The 21,047-nt window shown below is 45.4% G+C and overlaps 1 protein-coding gene across 2 annotated transcripts in view; it reads left to right on the plus strand.

Annotated features, from left to right (window-relative positions):
• LOC144722272 (uncharacterized) overlaps positions 1-21,047 on the plus strand; it is a 123,370-nt gene that overhangs the window by 30,949 nt on the left and 71,374 nt on the right. For both annotated transcript variants that reach the window (XM_078600367.1, XM_078600368.1), the window contains exons 7-19: positions 596-757; positions 2,346-2,450; positions 3,910-4,005; positions 4,785-4,910; positions 6,562-6,714; positions 7,159-7,313; positions 8,171-8,297; positions 8,776-8,862; positions 10,377-10,578; positions 14,118-14,266; positions 17,261-17,403; positions 18,458-18,596; positions 19,643-19,836. In XM_078600367.1, coding sequence (XP_078456493.1) covers positions 596-757; positions 2,346-2,450; positions 3,910-4,005; positions 4,785-4,910; positions 6,562-6,714; positions 7,159-7,313; positions 8,171-8,297; positions 8,776-8,862; positions 10,377-10,578; positions 14,118-14,266; positions 17,261-17,403; positions 18,458-18,596; positions 19,643-19,836 — 1,838 coding nt within the window. The remainder of the gene's footprint in view (positions 1-595; positions 758-2,345; positions 2,451-3,909; positions 4,006-4,784; positions 4,911-6,561; positions 6,715-7,158; positions 7,314-8,170; positions 8,298-8,775; positions 8,863-10,376; positions 10,579-14,117; positions 14,267-17,260; positions 17,404-18,457; positions 18,597-19,642; positions 19,837-21,047) is intronic.

Below are 21,047 nucleotides of genomic sequence, written 5' to 3' on the forward strand. Positions count from 1 at the left end.
GCTCGGGGTAAGCATTTACACCATTGGAACCTCATTTGCCAGTAGGTCCACACCCGAGCTGTCTCGGGTGTGGACCAATCAACTTCAAGGACAGTGCATACATTATCAGAGTTATGTTTTTTGTTTGAATTCCGACTACAATGCAAACATGACTCCTTGTAAAAAAAGGTATCAGTTTTGTTGCCAGATAAAAGGGTAAAAAAACAATTATCATATTTTGCTACTGGCAAATGAGGTTCCAATGGTGTAAAGGATGGAAACTGTTTAGATTAAATGCGTTTGCACATTACCAAACAATTGTTCTCTGCTCTGCTTCATGTCTCCCAGGTTTGGGCACCCGTTTGATGAATTTTGCCACTTCTCAATCGGATAAGTCCCGGATAGCAACTTACCACAGTTTTGTTCTTATTGTTATAGCGTCCCCTCAACCCCCCGCACCACCCTCTGTCCATGATGGACGAATCGACAGAGAGAGCCAATAATAATAATAATTTAAATTCATAAAGCGCCCTTAAACAATAGTTTCCAGGGTGTTCGTGCATGTACATTTCCCATCCTCGGTCGGAAAGCGCCAACGCAATTGTGTGCTTTACAGTCGGAGTCACAGAGCTACATCCAGAACCTGGAGGACTTGCAGCGCTTCATTGGCAATGCCACCGAGCAGCTTGTGTGGCTCAACCAGCGAGAGGAGGAGGAGCTCGCCTTTGACTGGAGCGACCAGAACACCGACCTCTCTTCCAAGAAGGATTCTCACTCCGTACGTCCGTCTCCACCGTCGCTCTCCATACCGGAAGTTATTTTTCAGTGCTCATTCTCCTTAAGCTTTAAACTGTTTTATTATTATTATTTTATCAGGTAAGGCCCCCACTGAGCTATGTACAGCTCTTTTTCAGAAGCGGCCTGGCCATCACAAATGATAGCTCAACGAGGTGGCTTATTGCGTGGAAATTTATAGCAGGCAACAAATACTCTGAACGTTGCAGCTTTTCACGAGCATCAGCCATATTTTTATTTCTACTGCTGGGATCAGAGCTTAATTTCTCACTCAATATTTTCTGGAATACAGATAGGCCTGACTTTGAGCAGAGATTATTGGTGTAAGGCACTACCACTAGACTACAAAGTACACTTATCCATAATAATACTTCCATGTTTATGCCCTATATTCCGATTCTTCTTTGAATGAGTGTCGGATCAAATAAGGCGAGATGGTTGTGTGGTTATGCCGAAATAATTCTTTGAACAGTGTTGCAGCTGTTATTAACCACTGTCTGGGACTATGTTTGGCTACTCCTCTCAAATATGAGTGATAGTGGCGCATTTCTGCTTATTCTCCAGAGTGGTCTTCAGCATTTCTTAAGCCGTCTCAACCCTTCACTGTATATTAGGGCCTGTGGGCTGGTATTGAATGTCATTGTCTTGAGTGATTGTCACAATCATTGGCTACCCACTGACTTAACAAAGAAAGCAAATGTCAAAGCCATAGAACAGCTTGGCACGCAGAAATAGTTCCCAGGGTAATGAAATGTTATAATAAAAAGTACCTAACCACATTTGTCTCACCAGGAATAGATCCAGTGTCTTAAAATAGGCTTGTAGATGAACTGCTTTGTAAACATGATATTGGGATTATCCCATGTTACATGAGCACTGCACCATGCACTTTAACAAGCAAATTTGTGTGCAAAAATTGTCAATTCCTGTGAATTGTGTATTCTTATGGAAATTCTAACATGGATTTTAATTAACGTCACTGCAGTAATACATCTAATGACATTACTCTCTAAAATTTTAATAAGGGCTGCGGGGGAAAATTGTCATGGCTAAGAGGAGGGTTCCTCAAATTCAGAGGAGTGAGAGCGTCTGTGGATTTGGTGGGTCTCTCACCCCTCTCCAGATCAGCGTGTGGTACCAGGAGGAATTTGATAACATTGTTTGAGCTAAAAGGCTACACGGGTGCCCACACTGGTGTGGAATAAAATCAAGAAAGCTGCTACACATGCTTTTGTAAACACAAAATATTCAGCAGCAGCTGCATCTAGCCACCTGCAGATCCCTGGCCTGGATGAAAATGCTGTCCAGATGCTGGCATACTCATGAAAGGCATACGAAAGCATTGGTCCTGTGTTGACTTTGGAATGAGATAAAATAGGGAATATTAATTATTTTGGCCATAATATTGACATGAATGTACCGTATTTTTCTTTCCACGGATAATGAAAATGTACCCGAGCGCTATTATGTTGCTTTCCTATTAACTATCACCCCACCCCAGTCCTCCCTCGCTCTCTCCGCTTAAGAAGCAAAGGTACATCTGGAACTGTTATGTTGGGTTTTTTTTGCAGGAGTTTTTGAAGGACCTGGAGAAGAGGGAGACTGAGATAAACCGTGTACAGAAATTTGGAGAAAACCTAGTGAATGATGACCACCCTGGACAAGACACAATTGAGGTGCCAATTTAACTTTTGTTTGTATTACATTGCAGTTAGCGGTGCATCGTGCTGGTAAGTGTTATAAGCAGTTTAGCAATTAGAAACAACAGACAAGTTTTTTTTCAAACATAAAATATTAATCTAATGAGATCAACTCCTTATGTACTTCATGGGATCTCCTTTACCAGTACCAAAATATGATAATAGGTTTTTCCACTTTTTTCTGGCAACAAAACAGGTGTTAAGATGTTAAAACACCAAACTGAAACCTTTTACAAAGAATCATGTCTGCATTAACCACAATGCTTGTGGTCAGAATGCAAACAAAAAACATACTCTGATAATATATGCATTGTCCTTGAAACTGATTGGTCCACACCAGAGACAGCTTTCTTTTGAGCATCGTCTCAAACGGTGGAGACCTATCTTGATTTGAAGCTTTCGTGACTGCAGGAATCCATACTCTTTGGTTCTTTTCACCTGAAGACGGTTGCTTGTGTTGCGATCGAAACGTCGTGATCTATTATTTTTTCTACCTACGTGACTTTACCGAAAGAACCAAAGAGTATGTTGTTAGACCTGTTTTGTTGCCAGAAAAAAGGGGAAAAACCTATTATCGTTATGTACTCTATAATACAGTTTTTTTTGGGTTTGATCGCGTAAGTATTAATGTGTCGTTAAATCCACAACCACATACAATTCGTAAGGTTTGTCACAAAAACAGAACATGCCAATTCGTTACTCGTATATTTACAATCTGAGTATGATGTTTCGGCAGTAATTACAACTGGCATCATCAGGTGGCAGCCTACATCTGAGTATGGCAAAACGTCATACTCAGATTGTAAATGTTGTGGATTTGCTCTCCAACACACAACCGGTGTGCTGTACTCGTAACGAATTGGCACGTTCTGTTTACGTGACAAACCTTACTAACTGGATGTGTTGGGTGGTGGCGGGTTTAATGACACATTTATATTTATGCGATCTAACCCAAAAAAACTTGTATTATGGATATTGGTCGCGAAAGCCTCTGCGTTAAACTCATTATGTACTGATGTAAATCATGATGGGATTATTGATTTGTTTGCATTGACCAGAACCCCCTTATATAGATGGAAGTGCTCTGGCCGATAACAACTGGAAACGACATTGGTATTTGTTTAGCAAACCTGCCTCTGCTGACTAACCCAAAAAAGTTGAGAAACTGGTCGAGATGTTGCTTGTTTCAATAAATGCTACCAGATAATGATCTTTTGAAAGTCAATAAGTGGACTGATGGACTACAATGACATTTTAAGTTGAAGGGAAAGTACGGTACAAAAGTAAATTTCACAAGCTAATAAGATCTTTGTTATTTAAATTGTCTACTATTCAAGTCCCATTTGTTTGCTGTTGCCTCATGGCTCATTCACGTTCAATAGTAATTACTCTAATGATCTTCCTGCCCTTCTTCCTGAACCTCTGCTTTGGCCAGGCCTTCATGGATGTCCTTCAGACTCAGTGGAGCTGGATGCTGCAACTCACCCAGAGCATCGACTCTCACCTGCAAAACAACATGGCATATTTTCAGGTAGGTCTCACCTATCTGCCAATGCTGTAATGTCTCAGGAGTTCGTTGAGGCTTCACATGCTCATTATCTACACTCACATATGTCTTCATCTGGAAAACGGCTCATTCAAAATTGCTATCATCATCACAATCCATGGGCAGTCGTAGGTGTCACAGTGCACATTTCATAATTTGTATCCACTTTCCTCTGTCTTGTGCCAATATGCACATCTTTTTGGCACCAATCTTTTATGTTTTTAAGCCATTTTCTGTTAGGTATAATGACCAATGTGACCAATAATTTGTTCTTCCCACGGTGGAGTTGTTACCGTACATACACATGTGTTGATTTATATTGTTTGTGCACGAATGGAAAAACAAACTTCACTTGATAAATGTGTACACGTATTTATTTCCATTTTTTAAAGGTTGTTTGATATTGCCTGTTACAACAAATTAAAAGTAATTTCCTACTCAAATTAATATTTTTGTTGCGCTCAACTCCATCCTCATGGTGGAGGTGAGTCTATCCAAATGTCGCCTATTGTATACATTTTATTTTAACGGAAATCTTATTAAGTGTTCTTCCTACATTTGTTAAAGAGACATTGTGACCAAATCACCTGTTATGCACGCTCCTTGAGAGCGAGCGATACGAAGTGCACGTTGCAAGCTCAAAACATTTTTCTAGCGTCTACCCAACGCACACTCTCTATACAAAGCATTGTGTTTCCAATAGAAGGCCACGTACGGTCTGCTGAGAGCTTGAGCGTCCCGTATCCGTTTTCCAATGCGCCTAGTTTTTCGAGGACGCCAAGCAGACGGAGCAGACGCTGAAGGCGCGGCAGGAGAAAATGAGGAGCAAGTACACGGCCGACAAGACGAGCAGTGTGGCTCACCTGGAGGAGCTGCTAGACGGCATCATGGTTCGTTCCTCCCCCCCACACCGACGCGCCCCCACACAGTATCATTGCCTCTGCACAAATACACACGCTTCGTTGGGGTTGGTTTTGTAAGTTAATGGGGCTAGGCCACTAAATTATCTTGCCACATTGGTGTCATTCGCCCATTCCCGTTCTGAGGCGACTGCAAGTTTCAGGGTGGGTGTCCCCTTCACCGCTGAATGGCGGAGCATGGAAGCGGCTGAGCGTTAATTTTATTTAGAGCGGCGTAGCACCGTTTTTAAAGACATCGTACTCACGGCAGAGAAGCGTAGCGACCGCTCTCTATGATAGCTGGCACAAAACTGTGCCATACGCCCTCCTGCATGGCCTTGTGGGAGCCTCAGTATTGATAAAATTATTTTATTTTAGTTTTTCTTCCGGTTATGTTCCAATGACGCACACGTACTTGTACGTTATCATAACGGAAAGGGTTAAGATCCTCCGCCACTTGACACAACCATACTGGTTAAATTGTCACTCTGCGTGCAAGCCGTTGAACACGCTAATTATTATTGTTTCAGCTCGCCGGTAAGTTGAAGAACAATTCCTTACAACCAAATTCAGCAATTGGATGCAACGGTTTGTATTCAAGCTACGCCAAGCATCTTCAGGATAATGTTCAGGAAGTGTGAATGAAAGTCTCGGAAGTCGGAATCAAATGAGAATGTTAAACGCTTGAACACGTGACAATTTAGTTTTTGTCGGGTGGTGGAGGGTCTTAAAGACACATTTGGCCAGATGATTGCGTGTCCTCGCCAAGAAAATTATTATCTGACAGAAACCTCCGTTTTAAGGGATTCGTTTGTTGAGCTGTGTACTGAATTTCCAGGATATTCTTTATACAGAGCATCATTTTAATGTTTCAGTAAAAATATGTCTGTAAATTAAAACAACTTGTATAACGCAAGGATAATTTGTTTAATACAAACTTAAGAAAGGTAAAAAAAAATATATTTCAAACTCATGTCGAGTGGGTGGGGAGTTGATAAGATAGGATCACATTTAGTTTGGTGAGTCAAGCTGAATATCTAAAATGCTATCGGTGAATGATTGAATCGGGTAATAGCTCATTATGCGGCCCATGGTTTGAGATTGGCGACCACAGTTGCACTTCTGGGCTATTCCAGAAACTATCCGTCGCTCGAGAAGATATCCCGCACCTGCTGTGCGTTGCTACGACGAAGATTTAATGAAACATGTGGCGAGATGTGAACTACCTCGCCTGGTGTACAGAAGGTCCGTGGGTTCGATCCCAGCCATGACACCTGTATATTTGGAGTTTGCATGTTCTCCCAGGGGTCGTGTGGATTTTTATCCGGGTTCTCCTGTTTTTGCCTCCACATTTAGACATGCGTTGAGATTATTTGGCTGTTGTAAGTTTCCACGTGATAAGCCACTTAATTGAGCTATCATTTGTGGCCAGGTCGCTTCTGAAAAATAGCTATATAGCTCAGTGGGCCTTACCTGGTAAGTAAAAAAAAATATTCAATAGACGATTTAAACTAAATTCTCTACCCACAGTTCTCTTCATCATCAATTGACTGGTTTATCACACTTAAGTGACACTTAAGCCGTCTCTTGTCTCCTGTTGTCTCTCATTACACGCATTCAAACGAAACAACAACGATGACAGGCCGAGAAGGAATCGTTGTTCAACTACAACCGGACGGTTGCCAACCTTGCCGGCCGCGCCAAGGCCGTCGTGCAGCTGAAGCCCAGGAACCCCGCCAACCCCGTGCAAAACCAGATCCCCCTCAAGGCGCTGTGCGAGTACAAGACGGAGGAGGTGAGCTCGACTCCCCAACTTGGCCGCGCAGGGCCTCGTTTCTTGCCACCGAACTCTTATCCCAGTGGATCGCCAAACTCCCAGATCAGCGCGGTCGGCTATGTACTTGGAGAAAGAAGCGTCGACGGACATATATGCGTACAGAATGGCGCCACGGTGCCGAGATGTTAACTCTCTCGCCTGGTGTGGAGGAGGTTGTGGGTTCGAACAGCAGAGGGCTTTGTGGGAAAAATATTTGAACTGTTCCGAATTTTCTATGCCTCCATGTCTATGCTCCCCACCTTCACTAACCCACGCTGATGAGCACAGTGAAGTATGGTCCAATAACCCCGACGACCCGCACGTCGCGGGGAGTTCCATCATGCAGCATTGGATTGAACAAAGGCCTATGCCTTTAGAGTCGAGCGGGTTGTGATCGTTGTCCACGCTCCTTCACGCGTGCAGGTGTTGATAAAACCCAACGATCAGTGCATCCTGAGGAACAACTCCAACCGCATCAAGTGGAGGGGAATCGGGCCTGGAGGTCGCGACATCGATCTGCTCTCTCTCTGCTTCCAAGTGCCCCCTCCCAACCAGGACGCAATGGAGGTCGCCAATCGGTGAGCCGTGTTTTTAGTGTTTGCTTAGCGTCACCAAAGTGATTCCCAGATTGCGCATTAGCTGATCCGCATGCTGATTTGCTCTGGTCGCTCGCTTGCTCACCGGCTGTCCGTCGCCTCTTCATCATTATAGGGCGCTGTGGTTGGCGAGATGTTAACTCTGTCACCTAGTATGGAGGAGGTCATGGGTTCGATTCCGACCCTGATGTCTGTATATTTGGAGTTTGCATGTCTCTCTCCCCGTGGTCGTGTGGATTTCTCTCTGGGTCCTCCGATTTTTCCCTCCACATTTACAAACATGCATTTAGAGTATTTGGCTGCTATAAATGTCCACGTGATAAGCCACTTCGTTGAGCTGCCATTTGTGGCCAGTTCGCTTCTGAAAAATATTTATATAGCTCAGTGGGCCTTACCTGGTAAAATAAAAATTGTGAGTTACTGCCAAAGTTACCACTCCTGTGAGCTCACTTTATGATTCCTGCACCGATGTTGAGGACTCGGTCTACCAGACTAACCGGTCCGTCTCATCCACCACACTGGGTTCAACCACCACACTGGAGGTCACAACACTGCTCTTACCACTGCTTCCCTCGAGCTGCCTTACTTTGGAATTCCCTTCCAGTCGTCTCTTTTCCCCAAGCTCACACAATAATAACCTCGCTGAATTCCAGCAACGTTTTCACTTTTTATCTGTCGTATCTTTGGGTTGTGCTCTTGATGTGTTCGTTGGCCTTTTTTTGGCACTGTGCTCAAGCGGCTGTAAAAAAAAATAGTATTATTGCGTGGGTGATTAATCCTGGAGCTGTCCCCTTCGTGTTTCTGCTCATCTTTACTTCATTGGGAACCGCTGTGTGCAGAATTGACAACCTCAACCAAGGGAACATGACCATGTGGCAGCAGGTGACCATCAATCTCCGGTGCCTCATCTTCTGGAAGTACCTGCTGCGGGATATGGAGACCGTCCGTTCGTGGAGCCTCGAACACGTGTGTGAACAAAACACCGCCTCTCATCTTGACGCGCCATCACGGGTGTCCAGGGATTTCTTTTCTCACTGAATATTTTCCAGCTCGACTGGAAGAGGCACGCGATTAATAGTGGCTAACAAGAGGTATACTGGATGTGGTGTGCCAGGTTCTGGAAATATATTCCCAGTTGCTCACCTGGTCAGACCTGGCTTAAATTAAGCCCCGGTTTTAGCATCTATACCTGGAGATCTGCAGTTTTATTCACTGGATTATAACGTTAAAACGAATTGCCAAAATCAGGTATTGAGAAAGAGAGGCCAGTTGAAATGGCTTTGGAAGTAGTTTTAAGGTGGCATCTTTCTGGGCCGTTCTCGGAAACACTGCTCACTGCCAGAGTGAGGAACATTTTCAGAGTGTGGCTATAATATCACATGCAGTCCCATAAACTTCACACTATAAAAGCAAATTCTTCAAATGCATCTCTTGTGCTTTACAGAAGCCTTCTCCTGAAGAGTACACGCGGGTCATGCAAGACTTGGAGTCTAACTATGAAGAGTTCCTTCGAATGAGCCAGGATTCACAGGTGTGTGTATGTGTGTGTGATGACATAGTGAGGCGAGCGGTAGTGTGGCGGTTAGCACGCTGCGCTATGAACCCGGCGACCAGAGTTTGATTCCCACTCACGGCTAACACTAGTGACGATTATCTGAACCGGTCCTGGGCCTCCCCTAGGTCGACTCGGTCTCAAATGAGTACCTGGTGCGGTGTGTAAACATTTCCACTGGGGAGACAAAGGTGGCCGGGCGTGGTGCTGGCCACCCACCCCCTTGTGTGCCCTCCCGGCCTTCATCAGTGTTCGCTAACATCACTTGCCCCAACAGTCTGTTAAGGCTACACGGGAGATGTTTGTCGTTATCTTTGTTGACATGGTGGGGAGCACAGGTGTAGCATCTGCCAGTCGTTTCATTCATTTAACTCGTAACATGTGGGTCTGTTCCGTGACCTGCCAGTGAGCCTTACGCGCTTAACGTGGCCTCAGATTCCACCTCGGCTGGCTCAAGTGCGACGGTGAAATCACCGTCACTGTGAATGCCCGAATTGTCGATTATTGACATATGCGGTGTAATCAAGAGTATATTTTCATCTGTAGCATCTTATATGGAATAAATAGCAAAATGGATAAATGGACAGTTATCTTTCCTTCACACATCTGTGTACACGTAAAAAATAAAGGTGTTTTGTACACTGCCTTTCTGCCCCCATGTCCTTCTGGGAGTGCATAACGTCATCAGCCGTGATTCAGTGTCATCAGCAGTCAGCCTTGCTTGTATTAACCCTGGTGAACTGCTACATGTAATAGGCAAGGTCCCTTTCTTTAAGGGTCATCTTTTACACAGTTCACTTGTTAAACGTGAATGTGAACGAGAAACCAAGGTGACGTGAAATTATTGAAATAATTTTTAATGTATTCTGGGAGACGTTTCCTTACGGTAAATATAACAGATGTCTGGATTCCATGAAATCCATTACGAGTCTTAAGACATTTTTCAGGAGCCTGTGTTGGAATGTTTGTCATATCCCACGATCGTCATGGTTTCAATATTGCCAGAAATGTGCTGGCTCAGGACGTGTGTGTGTGTGCGTGCGCACTTGTGGCGCACACCTCTACTCCAGTGCTGTGGAGGCAGTGAGGGTTAGTGGATCACGCAGATTTGTGAAACTCCCAAACCCGCTGGGGCATCAGGGTCGCCATCTCCTGGCTTGCCTGGGTACGGCAGTACAGCAAGGGGATTTAATCTCCATCGGTTATTCCATCGGTACGGGCGATTGAGTGTAGCCCCCTCACATGAGCATTTTTTCTTTGGGTGCTCCTGTGTCCTGCTGCTCGTGAATGGAATTGGTTAAATATCCCCATATAGGGCCACAGAGCTTGGACAATTGTTGGCACCGGTTCTTTAGCTACCTTCCCCGCTTGCCTGCGGTTAACCGCGCCTCAGAATCGTCTCGCCTGTCCGAGAGCCGACGGAAAAACCGTGCGCGTGTTACAAATGTACACACTTGCACTTTTGAGCGACACTTTCACTCTATCCCTTACAGCTGTTCGGTCCCAACGACTTGACGCAGCTGCGCCGCGACTACACAAGCACCGTGCAGTACTTCAACGACGTCGTGGAGCTCTGGGAGGGAGCCGGCAAGGCGCCGATGACACAAACGCAGCTGCCGGACATGGGGGGCAGAAATGTGGATTGCGAGGTGGTGGTGGATCACAACATATCCCTCCACACCTCCATGGAATTTGGTGAGAGAGGACCCCCCCCCCCCCGTATTGATTGTTCATTGCTTACTTGCCCGCGTCTTTCGCGATATCTCTCTGTGATATCATCAGAATCAGAATCAGAAATCAGAAACAGAAACGGTTTTAATCGCCATGTAAGTTTGCACAGACAAGGAATTCACTATGGCGGGACGGTGCATACATTGAACAAGTAGGAATCTTAACTTATATAAAAGGTATACACTCTAACTATACTAACGTTACAAAGTATAAGTAATACTAAAGGGCTAAAATCTTTAAAATTATGAATAAGTAGACCTTATAAAATGCGAAATGTAAAATGTTAATTAGCCGTATTAAACAATCTTAAAATACAAAAATACAAATAAGATTACACGTTGTAAGTATGGAAAGGTGTAATTATGTAGATAAAATGTTATAGTAAGCGTAACAGTCATTTTAAGTGTAAAAGTCATTTTAAGCCCTTGGCCTTGTTGAGGAGGCCACCAGCGGATGGGAAAAAACTATTTTTATGACGTGAGGTTTTGGTCTTGATGGACCGCAGCCTTCTGCCGGAGGGGAGTAGCTGGAACAGAGAGTATCCAGGGTGCGAGGAATCGTCCGCAATCTTCCTCGCTCGCCTCAGGGTCCTCAAAGTGTGCAGGTCCTCAAGGGTTGGTAGATTACAGCCAATCACCTTCTCATCAGTGCGGATGATACGCTGCAGTCTGCTCTAGTCCTTGGCAGTGGCAGCAGCGTACCAGACGGTGATGGAGGAGGTGAGGATGGACTCAATGATGGCTGTATAGAAGCACACCATCATTGTCTTTGGCAGATTAAATTTCTTCAGCTGCCGTAGGAAGTACATTCTCTGTTGAGCTCTCTTGATAAGGGAGCTGATGTTCAGTTCCCACTTGAGGTCCTGGGAAAGAATAGTGCCCAGGAAGCAGAAGGACTCAACATTGGTGACTGGGGAGTCGCACAGGGTGATGGGGGTGAGTGGGGCTGAATTCTTCCTGAAGTCCACAACCATCTCCACGGTCTTAAGAGCATTAAGCTCCAGGTTGTTCTGGTTACACCTGGTCACCAGGTTGTCAGCTTCCCTCCTATAGTCAGACTCATCCCCATCAGAGATTAGCCCAATGAGGGTGGTGTCGTCCGCAAACTTCAAGAGTTTGACGGACTGGTGACTGGAGGTGCAGCTGTTGGTGTACAGGGTGAATAGCAGAGGGGAAAGGACGCAGCCCTGAGGAGATCCGGTGCTGATTGACCTGGAGGCAGAAACTTGTGATCCCAGTTTGACACACTGTCGTTGTCATTTTCATCATCAATTTAATAATAATTTGCAGCTATTTGTAAATGCATTGCTGGATGAAGGCCTCCCTCTCCCATGTCAGTCACGGTGTTGTTCGACTATGCTTTAACGACGCTGGTGAGAGCAGGTTGGCGCAAGTGGGTGGGAAGGGTGTGGCTGCGCAGGACCGGTTTGGATAGCGATTGCTGCTGATGTCATCCACGGCCAGGAATTGAACTCACGTTGCAGCATTAAATAGTGGAGCGTGCCCACCGCTCTGCAAAGTCCTTAAAAGGTTTCATTTTCATTGGTTATAACGACAGCCATAAGCAAATATGAATATGGCTGTTATTATCTATATATATGAGCCAAGAATGTCTGTGTCCTGCACGTGACGTCACTCCACGTCGGCCAGCCCCCCTCATTAATAATCATGAACAGATGATGTCCTCTGCATGGAACCCCCCCCTCATTAATAATCATGAGTGGGTGACGTCACTCCACATCGAACAGTCCCCCTCATTAATACTCATGAACATGTGATGTCCTCCAAATGGACACCCCCCCCATAAATAATAATTAGCGGGTGACGTCACTCCACATGGGTGGCGAGGCGCCTCCTCCCCCCTCCTCAGTGTCAACTCACAACCCTCACTACAAAGGTAGAACCCTCACGTCACGTGATCTCCGTAACGCTATTGAGACATCGAAGTAAAAAGTACGTCATGATGAACAAGGGATTATAACCTTTAAATTAAGTAAGTCTGTCTCACCGCGGCCTTACATATTGCACGTGAATTGATGCAATGAATATCACGTCGCAGTCTGCTTTTCGGTTGCAAGTTTCAGATTTACTGCAATACATCCGTCCTTGGATGGGCAAAAGGCTAGTGATCGATATTTATATTTGTGTAGTGGGTCCAATTAGGCGCACACTAGAACTTGGAGGAAACACAGTTTATTAACTAACATCACATAACCCTTAACGGAATAACAACATAAGGTGGTAACCCACCGTTCCTACACTTAGCTATATACACTTGGAGTAGATGGCTATTTACATTCTGGATGGGCAACTACAAACCAGACCAGGTTAGCCAACGTGCTGCCTGGTTCACGTGCGCGACGCCCGGAGACCCGAAGACCCGCCGACGACGAAGGTTTCTTCCAGCAGCATCGACCCCGCTTCCCCCCCGGGGTTTGGCTTTTATCCTTACGTCATGGCCAGGCCCCGCCTTTGGCCATGCCTCTTTTTCCGATCCTTCGTGAGAGTTCAGGGTCCACCTCACGTGTTCCTCAACCCTGGCACCCCCCTGCCCACACCACCTCCAGTCACGTGCCTCTCCCTGTTTACCCAGCCTCCCCTGGTATGCCCATCCGGTGTCCGGGGAGAGGCTCCGCCCCTACAGTAGCCACCCACATGATACTGTCTCTACACAACGGTACTCATACCAACGACACTACATTTGTACATTCATGTCTCCAATCCAGTTTTCAGGAAATATATGTTAACGTTGCTTTGAATAGTCGTGATTAGAGTAGTTCTCCTTGCTTAATTCTTGTTCTGATTAGGATGTTGCTTCTCACTTCATGGATTGGCAATGTTGTGGTTCCTTTTTTGTAAATGCTTTTTATAATTTCTATATATTTATATGAAGACCTTTTGCTTGTTAGAGCTCGGATGATTTCATTTCCCACCCAATCAAATAGATTATTCCGGTCAATTTAAGCCAGGAGTAATTGTATTTGATACTACTTTGTCTTTTTATAGGATCTGGAATGGTTATTATACCAATGCCCCCACATTCATGCTTATCAACCAGATCCTAGGGAAAAAAATTAGCTTAAAACTCAATTATGCAGGGTCAGTGCTTCATTAACATTGTGTCATTCAGGGTTAGCTGTCATCACAGATTCCCCTAGGCTTAAAATCTACATTTGGGCATTGAAATTATTGATATGTTGTGTTATGTAAGGTGCTTTGATTTTTTTGGAGTAATGTAAGCGCCATATGAACACACATTCTCATCCTTAGTTGTAAAAAAAACATTTCATAGAGTAAAATAAAAACAATCAATTGCATTGGTGCATGGTTGGTTGGTTGTATGTTGAACTTCTTTTGCACCATGCGTAGCCAACCGTGCTACTCGGAGGTGCCAGAAAGGACAAACTAAACACAAAAAGCAGTTCTAAAGAAATTAGTTTTCAATCTAGATTTAAAAGTGCATAGCTCCAGTGGCATCCAACTGTCGTTTGTGTTCTTGTTAAGACGGGAGCAGTGAGGCGGATGAGGCCAGACTGCGCAAGTTGGTGCTGCTCATTGGCAACTGGGAGGACTCCCTGTGGAACATCATACAGACACCGCTCAAGGTTCAGAACCCGATCCACGACAGCGAGGATCGGCTGAATAGCCTGCAGGTGAGACGTAATTTCGCGCGCAAAAAACAAAAGCTGCTCGTTACCTTTTGCCAACGCCTCGATTGCTGAAGGCGATGTATCAGCAACTCTTTTGAGTCCTGTATGAACCAGGTAATTCACAGTTGTTTAAAGGGTACAAATGAAAAAGGAATACATGGGCACAGGTGAAGCGTGGGAATTGCTTCGCACGTACCACTGTTGGTGGAAGTGTTTTCACGAATGGGAGCTCCAGCGTGCTTCTCTGAAGGATATTTTGTATGCATGTTCAACTTCTTTCGCGCCCTACGTAGCCAACCTTGCTAATCGGAGGTGCGGGGAAGGACAACAAACTAAAACAAAAATAAATAGGCTGCTCTTCCACGCTGGCCAGACGTGTCGGAAGAGTTGGGAGTACCCACACTTTACCCAACCACACACAATCTACCGACTGGTCGGTGGACAGTGGTTGAGGGGGACAATTAAGGACCTCGCCCATTTGTTTTAACCGCCACGCCAGGAGATGGAATCGAACCGGTGACCTCTGGATCGTAAGTCCAGTGTGTGAACCCTTACACCGAGGCAGCGTCCCATTTGAGTACAGGGACTCCTTTACTTACGAACATTCGACGTACAAACTTTCAGAGATACAAACAAACCTGGTTAATATGTCCAGTTGCCTGTTTGGACCGAGAGTTGTAAGTTCAACCGCTACGCAATAAGTGGCGGTGGTGGCATCTACATTTGCAGGACATTAAAAAAGTGGCATCTACATCTACAGGCGATTATGCAACTTCTTAAACAATTCTCCATGTTTAATGTAAATGCAGTACAACATTTTTGGAATCGACAGGGGTAAAGTTGGACTTAGGGACAAATTGTCTTACAAAAATGATCTCTGGAACTTAACTCGTTTGTAAGTAGAGGAGTCCCTGTACGTAACTTGAGATGAAACCGATATACAATGATGCCCTCAATATGTGTGAGCTTCGTTCTCTTTCACGACTTCATCTTTGTACGAGAGACATTTATTAATCCCACAAGATTTCATTTTAATTTATAACGAATGCTATTAATTATTAACCATGAAAGACGTGGTGACAGACTGTGATTTACGTTACTTTGGACACCATTACTCAGAGCTGGCAGTGGCATTTGGGTATTCATGGGCAGAGTCTTGTGGTTTCATGCTTGATGTGAAGCCCCGCCTCAGTCTGGAGCCGGCAACCAAACTGCTTCCCATTGCCAGATCTCGTGAGCATGCATTTAATTATACGCAGTTATTACTTTCGTTAATAAATACATTATAATGCATTACAAAGATTAACAAAACGCTTGCCTCGTTGTTTCAATTCCCGTGCCAGGAGATCGAATTCGACCGGTGAACTCTGGAATGCATATTGAGCGATGTAACCGTGAAACCGCGACAGCTCAGACTATATCTGTCTGCTAAACGTACCAGCTTCACGATTGCCTGCATGCTATAAGGATGGCATGGATACCAAATGTACTTATTGTTATTTTAAAGAAGCATGGCACGCGAGTCAAGTAGCACCATGGTGTCGAGATGTTAAAGACTCGCCTGGTATACAGGAGGTTGTGGGTTCAATCCCTACCCTGACGCCTGTTTATTTGGAGTTTGCATGTTATCTCCGTGGTCGTGTGGATTTTCTCCGGATCCTCTGGTTTTGCCCTCCGCATTTAGAAACATGCGTTAGGAGTATTTGGCTGTATTCTATGGTTATTTGGGTAAACTTGCATAGATAGAAAAAAAAATAACAATACAATAATAAAAATCAAAAATAAAATAAAGTGAATAAAAATAATAAAAATATCACGACGTTTCGATCGCATCACAAGCAGTCGTCATCAGGAACAGGGAAGTTAGCCTCTGAGGGCAAGCTGTTTATAAAGGTTTAGATATGGGCGGGGCAGCTAATGTTAATATAGGAGAAGGCTCCGACACCGCCAGTAGGTCTACACCAATCAAAGCATGCACCTCGCTCCACACACCCACACTGCTGACGGTGGAGGTGGACAAGAAAACACAAATCAAGTCATGACCCAAAGTGGTTGATGAAATCTTTCCAATGATTGTTGAGTTACAAAACGTCGTCTCGGTTGAAATTGTGTCTGTGTCTGTATATATGGATGGCTTCGGGAACAAATCTTTGTTGATAGCCAGTTGGCTTGCAAAGTACCATCGTCTTAGAGAAATAAATTTCATGTGAGCCAGCCGCATTAAAGTAATGATCAGCCACGGCAGAAGTATTGGTCCTGCCGTGTTTCAGATCTGCCTTATGTTCACGAACACGGTCCGAGACATGTTGTTTGGTTTCCCCAATGTAACTGCTGCCGCAGATACAGCTTAGATGTAGACGCTGGGATATTGCAAGTCAGGAATCTTGTCCTTTACAGATGGGATCAGGTCACGAATGTTATGCACTGTGTTAAATCGGACCTGGATCTTGTTTTTATTCAAGATTTTGGAAATCTTTTTGGTTATCCCTGCTATGTAAGGTAAGGTGATGGTTTTGATTGGATCTTCAGATGGCTCCTTCCTCACGGTTGGAATGATGGCTTTGCGGATTGTGTAGTCAGAATATCCATTTGCCTTGAGAGCCTGGTGTGCATGTTTGAGTTCACTGGTTAGGTGTTCATGGACGGAGATACATTAAGCTCTATGGTGTAGCGTTTTGATGAGGGAATTCTTCTGGGATGGATGGTGGTGGGAATCAGGTTTTAGATAGGCGTAGGTATGGGTTACTTTCCTGCAGACAGAGTGGCTAATTGAGTCATCTGGTCTCTTTTTGATTGGCTGCTTTAAATTTGCATGTGATAAGCAACTTTTTTGAGCTATCTTTTGTGGTTAGGTCACTACTGAAAGAAAGCTATATAGCTCAGTGGGCCTTACCTGGTGAAATTTTTTGTATTTTTTAATTTTTTTAATTTTAGTTCATTACCAGCAAATATTTTTTTTTACATTGAATGTCCGATGCCCACAAACTTTTTATACAGGCCCTGATGCAGTCCCTGGATGGCATGGGAGGACAGCTGGAGGCTCTGAACCAGAATCCGGCAATCGCTCAGCACAATGACTTCATCAGCCTGGTGCAGAAGTACAAGCCGCTGCATGAGCTGTCAGCTCAATGCATGGAGGAGTAAGGATGTCTTGTTGTCACGCACGCACATGCGCGTGATTCCAGTGCTCACACAGCCAAGCTGATGCATTTCTACAGGATGATGACACAAGTACTTCACGTGCCGTCAAGAAGACCATGTGCAAATACTTTTAATAGCCATGTAATGATGCCTGTGTACGCGTATGTTGATATTCTTTAGCAAGCAAAAAATATTAATACTCTTTACTGCTCCCATCAGAGTGTATTGATGTTCAAACGATTTTTTTTCTTTGCAACTGAAATCAGATTTTGGTGGGGACAAGTCTGTTCATAGGACTGCCACTGTTCATGATAGTCTAACACCGGTCATTATACAGCAGGCCAAAGACCTGGTTGTTTGGCGTCACTTTTTCCACTGCTCTTTGTGTGCGGGCCCTGTTGAGTTGTGTCGGACAAAGCGAAACACATTTCTACTGTCTTGTTTGTGCAGTTCTATTCAATCCATTCGCCCCACTGATCACTTCAGTTGGATACAAATTAAAATTTTAAAATATTTTTATCGGCACAGTTGGATGCACGCATCGTGAGCACAGGGATACGTTCGATTGACGGACGAACGCGTCGTTACGTGCCTGACGACGCGTCAATGAATCGTTGCATTGTTTACGGAGCCTAACTGTAATGCGGGTCAGCGTCACTTACGAGGAGCAGGCCACGAACCGTTGCCTCTCAGCGCGTGCTTGGCTACGTATGGTGCGAAAGAAGCACCGACATACATTCATACATAATAGATGCCACAGGCTGCAGAGCTATGTTATGGGTAGCAGAAGGTGGTGCAGAAATGTCCATTGTTCTATTGTCCATTTTTAAACCATATCTATGCGGCCCGCCTTCACCAACTGAACTGACCGTCGTGGTTAAGCACACATGGGCCAACAAAACATTAAACTAAACTTTTTATTTTACCATGTAAGGCCCACTGAGCTATATATCTCTTATTCGGAAGTGATAAACGATACAGACAGCTCTTGGCGAACCACGGTAGAGTGGCAGCTGCTTAATGCCCACTTGTCCGTTGCCCTGTGACCCCTAGCCTCAAGGTGGTGGACTCGACCGTGCGCAGTGTGGAGGACGTGGAGAGCGTCGTGAAGCTGTACGAGGTGAAGCTGGCGGAGGAGGACATGGCCGCGAGCAGCCCTCAGGGCATCCAGGCCTACATCGTGCTCCTCAAGGTGGGGGCGCGCGCTCGCTAGTAATAGGGCAGGTAAACGATGCAAAAGCACGACAAGAGTGCAAAGTATAGGAGAGGTAGACAAGTCACTTCAAGAAAAAAGTCTATACAAATAAAACTTTTTTTTTTATCTTACCAGGTAAAGCCCACCGTGCTATCAACTTCTTTTACAGAAGCGACCTGGCCACAAATAATAGCTCAACAAAGTGGTTTAGCATGTGGACATTTATAGCAGCAAAATAAACAAAATCTAAATGCCACGGTGGCTCCTGTCACCTTACAGTCGAGGGGGAGGGGGCGGGGAGGAGGGTCACCTCCTAGCGGAGGGGTTCGTGGCGGTAACTGGGTAACTGCGTATGATTGCAGATAGAATCCGTGAAGTTCCCCCTCCCCCCACCACCAACTTTGTCACAGATAAGAGGTGTTTCACTATATTTAAATTACATTTAAGCAACTAATGGCTGCTTACTCAACACTGAGCTGTGTATTTAAATGTCCCGTTGTTAGCATAATGAGTGTTTAAGTCACCTTGTTGATGAAATAAAAACACACTCCACATTACCATAATTTTTGGTAAATTAAAATTAAACAACTTGGTGTCTCTTCGCCATGTCTAAACGTGTATTGGGGTATCCGGACACCTACGACATCCATTTCATCTCTTATTCACCGCTCATTCTTTAATGTGGCCTCCGCCCAGTGCTGTAGGCCGCACCTCCGATTAGCACAGTAGGCTACGTACTTGCGAAATAAATTCAACATACGCACATACCTCCCGTCATCTTAACCCAGGGTGGTGGAGGAGGAAGAGGAGCAAAACTACACTGTGACCCATCCCACCCTCTACGCTCACAATCTCTAACGTCCCTCTCTATGCGTCCGTCGCCCTGCGGCTGCAGCCTCCCAGGTGGAGACTGAGCCCCAAAGCGTGTCGCAGCGCCTCGACAGCTACACACACACGCGCATAGGGGACAGTCCGGGCAAATTCGTCCAGAATTCTCGACTCTGGCATTTGTAATCGCCCCCCCCCTCGTCTCTTTACCACAGCAATGGCAGTCGGAGCTGGAGCAGAAGCAGCGGCTGTTTCGCCGCATGCAGGAGGAGCTCCCACGTGCCGAGGCCGTGAACGTAAAGCTGAACCAGCAGCACAGTCTGCAGTACCCAGATGTGAGCCCGTATGGGGAGCGCGCCCACTCCCTGCACGAGCGCGGCCAGCGCCTGCAAGCTCAGATTGGCCTCAGGTAAATGGGTTGGAGCTTTTTTGTGTCCCATTGGGCCAGGGGGTCGCCAATCCGCGGCTCCGGAGCGGCATGTGGGCTCTTTACGGACTGCTTCGTGACTTTCTGTACGCATGTATTTATGTATTCACGTGCATTGCGGTATAGTTTGAGTTTTGTACCGAATTCGAAAAAATTTTGCTCTTATGGTTATTTTGGTTGCCAGCCCCTGTGCTCGGCGATTAAATGCCCCAGCCTCGCAAAGCGCCGGTCGTCGCCCCTTGTCTGAATCGTTCCAGTGCCCAGCTTTAGGTGGTTTTCGTTCTTCACTCCCCTCTCCTCCACACGTACTCGCAGAGAACCGTTGCTCTGCGACGTAAAATAAGAGACTGTTGCCATTTTCATACTTGTCTCACAATGCTGGACTCGGAGCGCTAAAGGTAACGTGTTTTTTTTCATATTCTTTTAGGATTTAACTAATATTCTGGCGAAATAATTACATCAATAGGAGCACTAATTAAAACGTTCGAACAATTTTAAGTGAACTGTGTTTACACCCCCTCCTCTTCGGTGTCGCTATCTATTGTTCGTCTTCTGAACTTATTCCGTCATTTCAATTCGATTCAATGATAATTTTTTTTTACATGGAAAATCCCGTGTAGCCAGTTACCCGGCCCCACGGCCACGAACAGCAGCAGAGTTATTGTTGGGGTGGAGAGGAACCCAGCCAGGAGTCAACCATGAAACTTAAGGCACAGATTATTTTAATTGTAGTTTGATGGGGAGGACCCCCCTTATGGCAGCTGTCCCTGTGTGGCACAAGCTAACACAGCACCAGTCTGCGAGTGGGCAATTAGTCAGTCAGCAAGGGGGCGGGTGATATTTGTATTGGATATTTTCCAATCAAGTAATTTGTGAGTAATTTGCCAAATCTTTTGACCGTGACGCCGGCACGTGGGGGCCTACTGCTTCGCGCGAATTACGCCGCTTGGGATCTTCATTGTCTCGCTGCGATACGGAAGGCAATGTATTTGCGATGCAAGCACCCGCAGTATTAACCAGGGTGGTCCAGGGTGGGGGTGGCTCGAATTTGCAAACGTCCGCAACGAGCGGCACAATTGTGGCACCGCTCGGCGGTTGTCGCCGTGGCGGCTCTGACGCAGATTGGGAAGAGACGGAGATGAAGAGACGTAAACCAGGCCTGTTTCGTGACCTTGTTTAAAGGGAGGGGGGGA

Source organism: Lampetra planeri, chromosome 14 (assembly GCF_965212315.1).
Source record: "Lampetra planeri chromosome 14, kcLamPlan1.2.h2, whole genome shotgun sequence".
Taxonomy (NCBI): domain Eukaryota; kingdom Metazoa; phylum Chordata; class Hyperoartia; order Petromyzontiformes; family Petromyzontidae; genus Lampetra; species Lampetra planeri.